Genomic DNA, 10,992 nt, shown 5'->3' with positions numbered 1-10,992 from the left:
CCCGGGCATTCTCCTGCCCGGTTTCTGACGAACTCCTTCTGCAAATTTACCGTGATTTGGGCTATCCATGTAATATCACATGTCATCCATGACCTGAGCTCTAATGGGACATCACCACCCATCCCTTAAATAGTCGGGCTAGAGTCGTACACGCTGTCCCGATCAGTTATGCTTGGACTTTAACAAAAAGATGATCAACTTGTCTATAAAAGCATCGGGGACGTCATGTCTCCCGAGCTTGAGATAAGATGTCGGGGCCTCATGTCTCCCAGACTTAATGAATGATCGGGGTGCGGAGCCCGAGCCAAGGTACGAATCTCTGGACTTAAAGAATGATTGAGGTGCAGAGTCCCGAGCCAAGAAATGGAGCCCTGGGCTTATAGAATAATCGGGGTACCTAGCCTTGGGCTGGGGAACAGATCTCGGGACTTGGAGTGGTCGAAGTGTGGAGCCACGAGCCAGAGAATAGAGCCATGAGCTTATAGAATAATCGGGGTATATAGTCGTTGGTCGTGGAACGATCTCGGGACTTTGGAGCGGCATGACTATGCTTGTTCCGTGCAGGGTTTGTGAGGGATGAATATGTTTCGTTATCATTGATGGTTGATCTTTTGCTAACTTTCTCTGATCCTTTAGAGTTTCAGCATTCAGTGTAAACTTTTGTAGAGTTTTCAAAAATCATGTGATATTCAAATTTGAATTTTAAAAACTCTATAAAAGTTTATAGATATTGAAAATGTCAATAAAATTTTAAAAGCTCGATGTCATTCTATTAAGACAAGAACTAAAGCCTAAGGTACAACTAGGGGTGGGCGTTTTTTATCGGGTATCGGGTACCCGACCCGATCGGGTCGGTTATTTTCCTCAATTTCTTGTTCGGGTCGGGTACCCGAACCCGATATAAAACTGTCGGGTTAGTTTCGGGTAGTAGATTACTACCCGAAATTAAAATCGGGTACCCGAAATTCCATATATATTATATATATTGTTTTTTATTTTAAATTAAGAAATAAAAAACCTAAATCCCTAATTCACTCTTCAGTCTTTAGTCTCCAGTCTTCCCTCCGTAAATCACTCTTCGGCTCTTCACAGTTCACTCTTCCCTCCCGACGCTGCGCCTCATCTTCCCTCCCAACGCTGTGCCTCAGCCGGTCACCCCTCAGCCAGTCAGCCGCATCTTCTCAAAAAATGAGTATACATCTTATTAAATCATTCATAGACCTAAATTGTATAATGCAAAAATCTCTCATAACTAGTAATACTATTATTAGGATTGTAAAATATTATTATTTTTGTTGGGGGTTGTTAAACGTGGGCTTGCCATGATAATTAGGATTCTTTGTTCTTCCCTTTTCCCTCCCGAAGTCTGTGGCTTGCCATGATAATCGGGTACCCAAAATGTTTTGTAATATTTGTAATATATATATTGTTTTATATTTTAAAATAAGGAAAAAAAACTAAAGCCCTAGACCTTGTCTTCTCGTTTCTGTTCCTTCATCTTCTTGTCTACTGTCTACGCTCTACGGGCTGCAAGGGCAAGGAATTTATCCTAGACCTTATCCTACTGTTTGTGATCGCACAATTATTATTTATGCCCACCTTATTGAATATTTTGTATTTCAGAATTTTATTGTGTAAATGGAGAGTATAATAGATCATCTAATGGAAGAAGCTCATAATGTTGATGAAAACAAGAACAATGATGCTGATTTTGTGGAAGATTTAGATAATGATGGTGATAAAGATGAAGTGAAACCCGAGTCTAAAAAGAGAGCTAGAAAAGATATGACCTCTAGATCACAATATTGGGAACACTTTGAAAAATTCTATTGTGAAAGTGACAAGGTGCAAAAAGGTAGGTGCAAATATTGTTGTAGAGAGATCAAGGCAGATCCAAAAATACATGGGACTCGACCTTTACAGAATCACTTCGCATCTTGTAAAAAAAAACCTCATGTAGTTGCAACTAATCAAGCTCGGATTTCTTTTCAACCATCAAAAGATGATCCGAAAGAAGTGCAAATTGGTACTTGGAAATTTGATCAGAACAAATTAAGAGAGGCACTAACTTATTGGTTGATTGTCGATGAACTTCCATTCAAAACAGTTGAGAACAAAGGTTTTAGACACTTCATGTCAATTGCATGTCCAATGTTTAGCATTCCATCTCGAATGACAACAACGAAGGATGTTTATAATTTATACATGAATGAAAAAGTGCAGTTGATGTCTTTTATGAAACAACATGGTCCAAGAATTTCTATAACTACAGACATATAGACATCAATACAGAAAGTGAATTATATGTGTCTAACTGCTCATTTCATTGATGATGAATGGACTTTGCAAAAGAGAATTTTGAATTTTTGTCCGATTTCCGGACATAAGAGTGATGATGTGGGTAAAGCAGTTGAAAAATGTTTACTTGATTGGAGAATTGATAAAATCTTTACCATCACAGTTGATAATGCTTCATCAAATGATGGTGCAATAACATATTTTCAAAAAAGGTTTGACAATTGGAAAACAAATATTTTAGGGGGGAAAAATTTACACATGCGATGTATTGCACATATTGTCAATCTTATTGTGCAGGATGGTCTGAAAGGGAAAGACGAACATTTAGCTATCTCTCGAATTAGAGGAGCAGTGAGGTATGTCCGAAACTCGCCAGCAAGGTATAAAAGATTTTGTGAATGTGTTGAGATCGAAAAGATAGATACAAAAAAATCGTTAAGCCTTGATGTACCTACAAGATGGAACTCAACATATCTAATGTTAGAGTCTGCAATATCTTTGAAAAGAGCATTTGATTCATATGCCGATATCGATCTTGCCTAAGTGAATGATCTCTTGAAACCACCGTATGATGGGATTCCATCGGAATATGATTGGGAAAGGGCTAGTTTGTTGGTCAAGTTTATTGGACACTTTTACAAGCTCACTTTGGCAATTTCTGGCTCTCTATATGTCACTTCGAACATCATATTTCATGAAATAAGTGTTGTTGACATGCTTCTAAAACAGTGGTTAGGAAGCGATGATTTTGAACTAAGTGAAATGTCAAGAAAAATGAAAGATAAGTTTGACAAGTATTGGGGCTCGATTGAAAAAATGAACATGATGTTGTATTATGCAGTGATTCTTGATCCTCGTCACAAATTAGAGTTTGTTGAGTTTTCATTTGATACAATGTATGATGATATCGGAAAGAGCGCGATGATGAAGGAAAAAGTGAAGAGTGGAATGCAAGAAATTTTTTTCGATTATAAAGTGACACATGGAACTCCAGGAAGTCCGGTACGTTCTGCATTAGGTTCTACACCATTTTCAAAAGATTCTCAACCTAAAAATTCAATGACTTCTCGAACATACTTGAAAGATGAGTTTAGAAAATACAAACTTGGTGGGAAAAAAGAACATGTGAAGTCAGAATTGGAGAAATATCTAGGTGAGGATCCTGAGGATTATGATGAAAATTTGACATCCTTCAGTGGTGGAAAGTCAATTCTCCCAGATTTCCTATTCTTTCTCGATTGGCACGTGATATCTTAGCTATTCATGTGTCCACTGTTGCTTCGGAATCAGCATTTAGTACAGGTGGTCGTGTTTTGGATGCTTTTAGAAGTTCACTCTCTCCTAGAATAGTTCAAGCTTTGGTATGTACCCAAGATTGGCTAAGGTTGGATTCTAAGCCTATATGCGTGGAGGAAGATTTAGCTGAAATCAAAATCCTTGAGAAAGGCATATTTTTTGTCTCTTTACTTTTCTATATTTATTCTTAATGGTTATGTTTTATTCTCTAATGACTAATCTATTTGTTTTTTTATTTTTGGCATAGAATTAACAAACTCAGGGAAGGATTCAACCATAATTGATATATAATTATGGAAAACATCAACAATCGATTATTGTAAGTTTTTAAAGTCTAAATTCATTATATTCGGTGATTGTAAATACTAATATGCGCATACCCTTATCCATGTTTTGCTTTTCAATGCAATTTACTAGAAATAATTGTGTATTGTGACTGTGGCTTACTAGCATTATTAAGCTGTTTTTTCAGATACAGGAAGATGTTTTGCGTGGAGAGCTAGTTAATCTAAACAATTTGTGTTTTCTCGTTCTTCTCAACAATTTGTGTTTACTACTTTGTCTTTTCACTTTGTAGTGTTTTATAATTTGATGCAAATTATTAATGAAACTCTATGATGCAGCGAGTCAACCACAGCGAGCACACTTGTCGCACAAATCAGTTCATCGCCTGGGGTAGCTTGGATGAAAATTCAATATGGTTACAACTGCAGCCAGGCGATATGCTAGGGCAATTGGCATAATGTGTTCTTATAGGTCGAGTCATTTTGTTTGACACTGGTATTATGTTCACTTCAAAATGAATGTCAAAAGTCTTTCGTTTTTCTTGTTGTGTTGAATTTTGGTACAATTCGCCAATTCGGTGTGAAATCGTAAAGTGATATTTCTTTAAAAGATATAGTAACAAAATATAGTGGTTTTTAAAATAGATAATATTGTCTTTCAAACTTATTATCATTGAACTGAGTTTTGGCTTTTGGGTAATACCTCCACAAAGTACTAATACACAGCTTAGTTTTCGGTGCCAAACCATCTCTCAACCGGTGGTGTGCGATCAGCAGCCTATTTACAATCCATACCGATTGAGACCAATTGAATTGATTTGGACAAAAACTTCATTAATAAAAAAAATCCTAAAAGACATGTTAATCTAAACAAAAATTTCGGGTATCCGAAATCGGGTACCCGACTACAAAGGAAATTTTCGGGTACCCGAACCGTCGGGTAGCACCGATTAAAGTTCGGGTTCAGGTACTAAATAAGCTACCCGAAAATTTCGGGTACCCGACCCGAAGTACCCGAACCCGTGAAACCCGACCCGATGCCCACCCCTATGTACAACTATAAATGTCAAAAAAAAGTCTTTCATTCAGCTTAAAGATTTGGATAGACATTTAATTGGACAAAAATATCAAAATCATCTACTCGCTTTCATTTCTATTAAAATAATATCAATACAAACATTAAAATTTTATATTTTCTTCTTCGTATGTTTTTCTTTTTATTTGAATTTTTTTAAAAGCATATTTTTTTATTGTTAACAATAATTTAATAACATCGTTTATTTTATTTTTCGAGTCTCAGTCACAATGTCTCGTAAAATTTAAAATTATATTTACTAAAATCATTAACATCATTTATTTCATTTATCAACACATATATATAAGGATAATTGTAATAAACTAAACATATTTAAATTTTATAAAGTTATATTGATTATATATATATTTTAGCATACTTATTCTCTATTTTCATGTACAAATAATTATTTTGTTTATGTTTTGTTAGACATTTAGTCAAAAACAAAATTGATATATTTTTTATACAAAAATTTATTTAAAATAAATTAAATTATTTTAAGTTTGATTATTTATTAATATTGAAAAACATTGTTATATATTTTTAGAAATATAATTAATTAAATAAACATATTGAATTGACTTGAATAACTGAAGTTTAATTATAATAAATTTAGTATTGACTTTTCATTGTCTTTCGTATATTAAATTAATAAATAAAAAATATTTATATCGATAAATAATTTTTTTAAATAAATAAAAATTATTCACGTTCAATTGTTTTAGTTCAAAGAAAAAACACAACCATAAATTATAAAATCCATCGGGGTCTATGAAAAACTTTACAAATGTCAATAAAAATCATGCAAAATAAATCTACAAAATGTTGTAAAATATTTAGAAATCTGTGAAAGTCTATAAAAGTCCGTACAAATCTATAAACTCCACAAAAGTTTGTTATTTAAAAAAAGTCCACAAATCTCTGCAACAAATATATCTCCTATAATTCATACTTATATTTTGACATAAAATTTTATGATAAATTTTGACAAGAAATGTTCATTCAAAATTGACCATGGCACTTATCATGAAAACTAATGTCAAATAAAAAATATCTTATTACAAAATTCACCATGACACTTTTCATGAGAGTTACTGTGAAATAAAAAGTAGCTGTACCTTGGGCAGTACTCCATTTCTTCACTAATATATTTTTAATCGCATTCTTTCTCCGCCTCATTTTCTCGACCCGCCCTTTCCAAAAACCCTAAACCCTAGCACCGCTGCGGAAGATTTTGTGAAAAGCTCGTCGCAGACAATGGCCACCGCCGTCCTTCTCAGATCTCTCCGTCGCCGAGATTTTACTTCAGCTCCGGTTTTTGCTTTGAGAACAGTATGCTTCATTTTCGATGACTTATTTTCTGATTTTCTTATTATTCTTTGATATGATTATGTGCGATTTATCGTTGATACATGTTTATTTAGGTAGTTTGTCAGATTGATACGTGTCACGGTTTGTTAGATTTTTGAGTCCTTGTGCTTTGTGAACTTGGTGTATGTTTTGATGTCTTCGGATCATTTTGATTCTGATGTGGACACCTTTGAAGCTGGGTAGATGTTTTTTCTTCTTTCTTTCTGTCCGTCGTCGTCTTCTGGGTTTTGTATCGGTATCTGACCAGTAGAAGCACCTCAATGTTTTTGCTGTTCACTTTAAGCTCGAAATCGCTTCTGAATCAACTTCTTTGTTGGTTGTTTCCTTAGCTTTTGCATTGGTTCTAATTTATCTGGTGTAATTTTTATTTGGCGGTATTAGATAATTTACCTAAGCATTTAAAAGTAACCATTATGCATTAGAACAACAGAGAATATGTAGGATTACAGTTTATTGTGTTATTCTTAAAGAACTTTTCCCAGCATGTTTTTTTGCGGCGGTTGCCTTGAACATGATTACATTTCTGCGTTTTGGCTTGTATTTTTCATTCAGTTTACCGGAAACACCAACCCATCATGGGCTGTGAATAACAAGTGGGCTGGCCTTATTAGACCATTCAGGTAACTTTTTCCTTTCAGTTTCTGCGTTGTTCTGGAAGATGCAATTGGGTATTAGACTCACTTTATTCATGCGACAGCACAAAGCCAGCTGGTAATGATGTTATTGGCATTGATTTGGGAACCACAAATTCTTGTGTATCAATCATGGAGGGCAAGGTTAAGTTTTGTATTTTATTTTATTTTGGAGTAAATTGATGTTCCAGGTGCTAGTAAATATCATCATCTAACTGGTTACATGTTTCTTCTTCAGAATCCAAAGGTTATTGAGAATTCTGAAGGTGCTCGAACCACTCCGTCCGTGGTAGCTTTTAATCAAAAAGGAGAACTTTTGGTCGGTACACCAGCAAAGCGACAGGCAGTCACCAATCCAACCAACACTGTGTTTGGAACAAAGCGTCTGATTGGCAGGCGCTTTGATGATCCACAGACACAAAAGGAAATGAAGATGGTTCCTTACAAAATAGTCAGAGCCCCCAATGGAGATGCCTGGGTTGAAGCCAATGGCCAACAGTACTCACCAAGTCAAATTGGAGCGTTTGTATTGACTAAGATGAAGGAAACTGCAGAGTCTTACCTAGGAAAGTCTGTAAATAAGGCTGTGATCACAGTTCCAGCTTATTTTAATGATGCTCAGAGGCAGGCCACTAAGGATGCTGGCCGAATTGCAGGCCTTGATGTGCAGAGGATAATTAATGAGCCTACTGCAGCTGCGCTTTCCTATGGCCTGAACAACAAAGAAGGTCTTGTGGCTGTTTTTGATCTTGGTGGTGGAACTTTTGATGTTTCTATTTTGGAGATATCAAATGGTGTCTTTGAGGTATGTCCACCAAGTTTGATTTGAATAATCTTGTTGTCTTTGCTGATTACATATTGACCATTCAGGTGAAAGCAACCAACGGTGACACATTTTTGGGAGGAGAGGACTTTGATAATACTTTGCTGGAGTTTTTGGTGAGTGAGTTTAAGAGAACTGATGGAATTGATCTGTCAAAGGACAAGCTAGCTCTGCAGAGACTTCGAGAGGCTGCGGAAAAAGCAAAAATAGAGCTTTCTTCAACATCTCAAACTGAAATCAATTTGCCATTTATCACAGCTGATGCATCTGGTGCCAAGCATCTGAACATTACACTGACTAGATCTAAGTTTGAGGCTCTGGTCAACCATTTGATTGAGAGGACCAAGTCCCCCTGCAAGAGTTGTTTGAAGGATGCTGGTATATCAGTCAAGGAAGTAGATGAGGTTCTTCTTGTTGGAGGGATGACCCGTGTCCCGAAGGTTCAGGAAGTGGTTTACTGAAATTTTTGGCAAGTCCCCAAGCAAAGGAGTGAATCCAGATGAGGCCGTTGCCATGGGAGCTGCTATTCAGGGTGGTATTCTCCGAGGTGATGTCAAGGAGTTGCTTCTTCTGGATGTCACTCCCCTCTCACTTGGTATTGAAACACTTGGAGGCATCTTTACCAGATTGATCAACAGGAATACGACTATTCCTACTAAGAAAAGCCAGGCGAGCATACGAAACATATGATTCTTCTTGATTATGATGTTTGGTGTATTGAGCCTTCAGTTTAGTTTGCCTGACCCTAATTTCTGCTGTTTTCAGGTATTCTCTACTGCTGCTGACAATCAAACCCAAGTGGGTATCAAAGTTTTGCAAGGTGAGCGTGAGATGGCTACAGACAATAAGCTCCTAGGTGAATTTGATCTCGTGGGTATCCCTCCTGCTCCCAGGGGATTGCCTCAAATAGAAGTTGCATTCGATATAGATGCCAATGGAATTGTTACTGTTTCTGCCAAGGACAAGGCTACCGGCAAAGAGCAGCAGATTACCATTAGATCTTCCGGAGGTCTGTCAGAAGATGAGATTGACAAAATGGTCAAGGAGGCTGAGATGCACTCCCAGAAAGATCAGGAAAGGAAAGCTTTGATTGATCTCAGAAACAATGCAGACACCACCATTTATAGTATCGAAAAGAGCTTGAACGAGTACAAGGACAAGATTCCTAAAGAAGTAGTTTCAGAAATCGAGTCCTCTGTTTCGGATTTGAGAAATGCAATGACCACAGAGAACATTGATGATATTAAGGCGAAGCTTGATGCAGCGAACAAGGCTGTTTCCAAGATTGGGCAACACATATCCGGCAGTTCCGGTGGTGGTGACTCCTCCACTGGAGGTTCTGAGGGTGGCGACCAAGCGCCCGAGGCAGAGTATGAGGAGGCTAAGAAGTAAGAAAGGTGGAGTCTTAAAGCAATAGATGAACGACATAATTTTGATCTTCTGTTTTGGTTGGATATGTATTTAAAGAAACCCAATTCACTTGGTTGTATTGGAAGTTGCTTACTGAGAACTTTTCGCTCCTGGAACTCGATAGCAGTAAATTTTGTTTTATCTTTTTTTTTCCCCTTGTAATAATTATTGGTGGAATCAATCAATGTCGAAATTCTTATGGATTATTTCTGAATTTCATGTTGTGATATCCAGAAATCTGATTCTAGCAAGTTGCCTGTGTTGGGTTTTTTTTTTTTTTGCCGGTTGTGATCGATCTCCCTCTTAAATATAAATATTATTTTTTTATTTATCTCAAATATAATATTATTTTATTTATTAATATCAATTTATCTCATTATTAAATATATCGATTATTTTCAACAATTTTTCTTTGATTATTTTATTTATTAATATCAATTATCTCATTATTAAATATATCGATTATTTTCAACAATCTTAATTTGATTGAGTCAATTGACGAGATTAAGTCCAGTTTTTTGAGTGCCATAGTATTGGATTGTGACAAAATTATTTTTGAATCAGATGTCTTTCTAGCGGTCCAAGCAACAGATCAATTTCATCATTGTTCGTTGGAAGCTCCTATGATAGATTACATCTGCAGTCTAAATTCGAATCTGAATAATGCTTTAAGCACTGTTCTCACAGTGCCAATCATGCGGCACACGAATTGACTCGAAGAAGTATTCTTTCCTGTCATAAATTTTTTTTATGTTAAGAGTTCGATCTCAGAAATCGTATTTTGTGAGACAGATCTTTCTTTTATTTGGGTCATCCATGAAAAAATATCACTTTTTATGCTAAAAGTTCTACTTTTTATTGTGAATATCGGCATGGTTGACCCGTCTCAAAAATAAAGATTCGTGAAACCGTCTAACAAGAGATCCTACTCAAACAGTAGAGTGGGTTTTATGATAGATCAGAATTTGATAGAATTTTTGGTTTATGAGTTTTTTTAAATTATTTTTAAATAAATGAAAGATCAACGTGTACACCCTAGCTAGATAATTTATACTTATTTTACCTATCATAAAAAAAAATGTGAATACAGCCTAAAGCCCTAAACTAGGCGATGGGAACTTTCTAGCCTATAATTAATAAATTGATTGATTTGATTGATTTGATTACGTACTTCCCAACTAAGACTCAACATCATCTCATCAATACTAGTCATAAATTACTTTTAAATAATCTCATTGACTCCATTATTCATTCTCAACATTGGAGTTCAAGTAACCAGTAAATAAATGAATTACAAATTTTTTGATTTGTCTCGATGAACGAAATTCAAAGTGAATTTCAAATTCAATATAGATCATGTTATATATATTAAATCGATGAATTTCAAATTTCTTGATTTGTCTCTATGTATGAAATTTAAATTCAATATAGATCATGTTATATAATTCAATAATATTAACTGTAGTAGATTTTAAAAAATAAGTAGTACAAAGTTATTTACCAAAAATCTATACTATATTATTAAGTGTGAGAACATGATAATAACTACCTAGAGAGGACACCAATTTTACACTTATATGATACTAATATTACACTTTTGTTTTGTTTTTTTTGTTTTTTAAATTTCAACGCACAATTTTATTTTTTTTATTTCAACCATTCAAATATCAATTTAGTCCTCCATAATTTGTTAAATTTCACTTTAGTCCATCTATAATGATAAAAAAAATTGTACACATACGTATCGCGTGTGTAGAAAAACTAGTATATATGGATGGAGCGCCGTTATTTTTTTTTTTTAAA

General features: G+C 35.2%; 1 protein-coding gene across 1 annotated transcript; it reads left to right on the top strand.

Moving 5' to 3' along the window:
- Positions 1-6,081: 6,081 nt before the first annotated feature.
- Positions 6,082-9,464, top strand: LOC142539910 (heat shock 70 kDa protein, mitochondrial-like). The gene is given in 7 exon segments (XM_075645667.1): positions 6,082-6,285; positions 6,877-6,944; positions 7,022-7,100; positions 7,195-7,761; positions 7,827-8,234; positions 8,236-8,448; positions 8,545-9,464. Coding segments are annotated over 7 exon segments (2,037 nt in total). The 5' UTR covers positions 6,082-6,210; the 3' UTR covers positions 9,172-9,464.
- The last annotated feature ends 1,528 nt before the right edge of the window (positions 9,465-10,992 follow it).

The sequence above is a fragment of the Primulina tabacum genome, chromosome 3, assembly GCF_025594145.1.
Source record: "Primulina tabacum isolate GXHZ01 chromosome 3, ASM2559414v2, whole genome shotgun sequence".
Taxonomy (NCBI): domain Eukaryota; kingdom Viridiplantae; phylum Streptophyta; class Magnoliopsida; order Lamiales; family Gesneriaceae; genus Primulina; species Primulina tabacum.
This window is presented reverse-complemented; position numbering and strand designations above follow the sequence as displayed.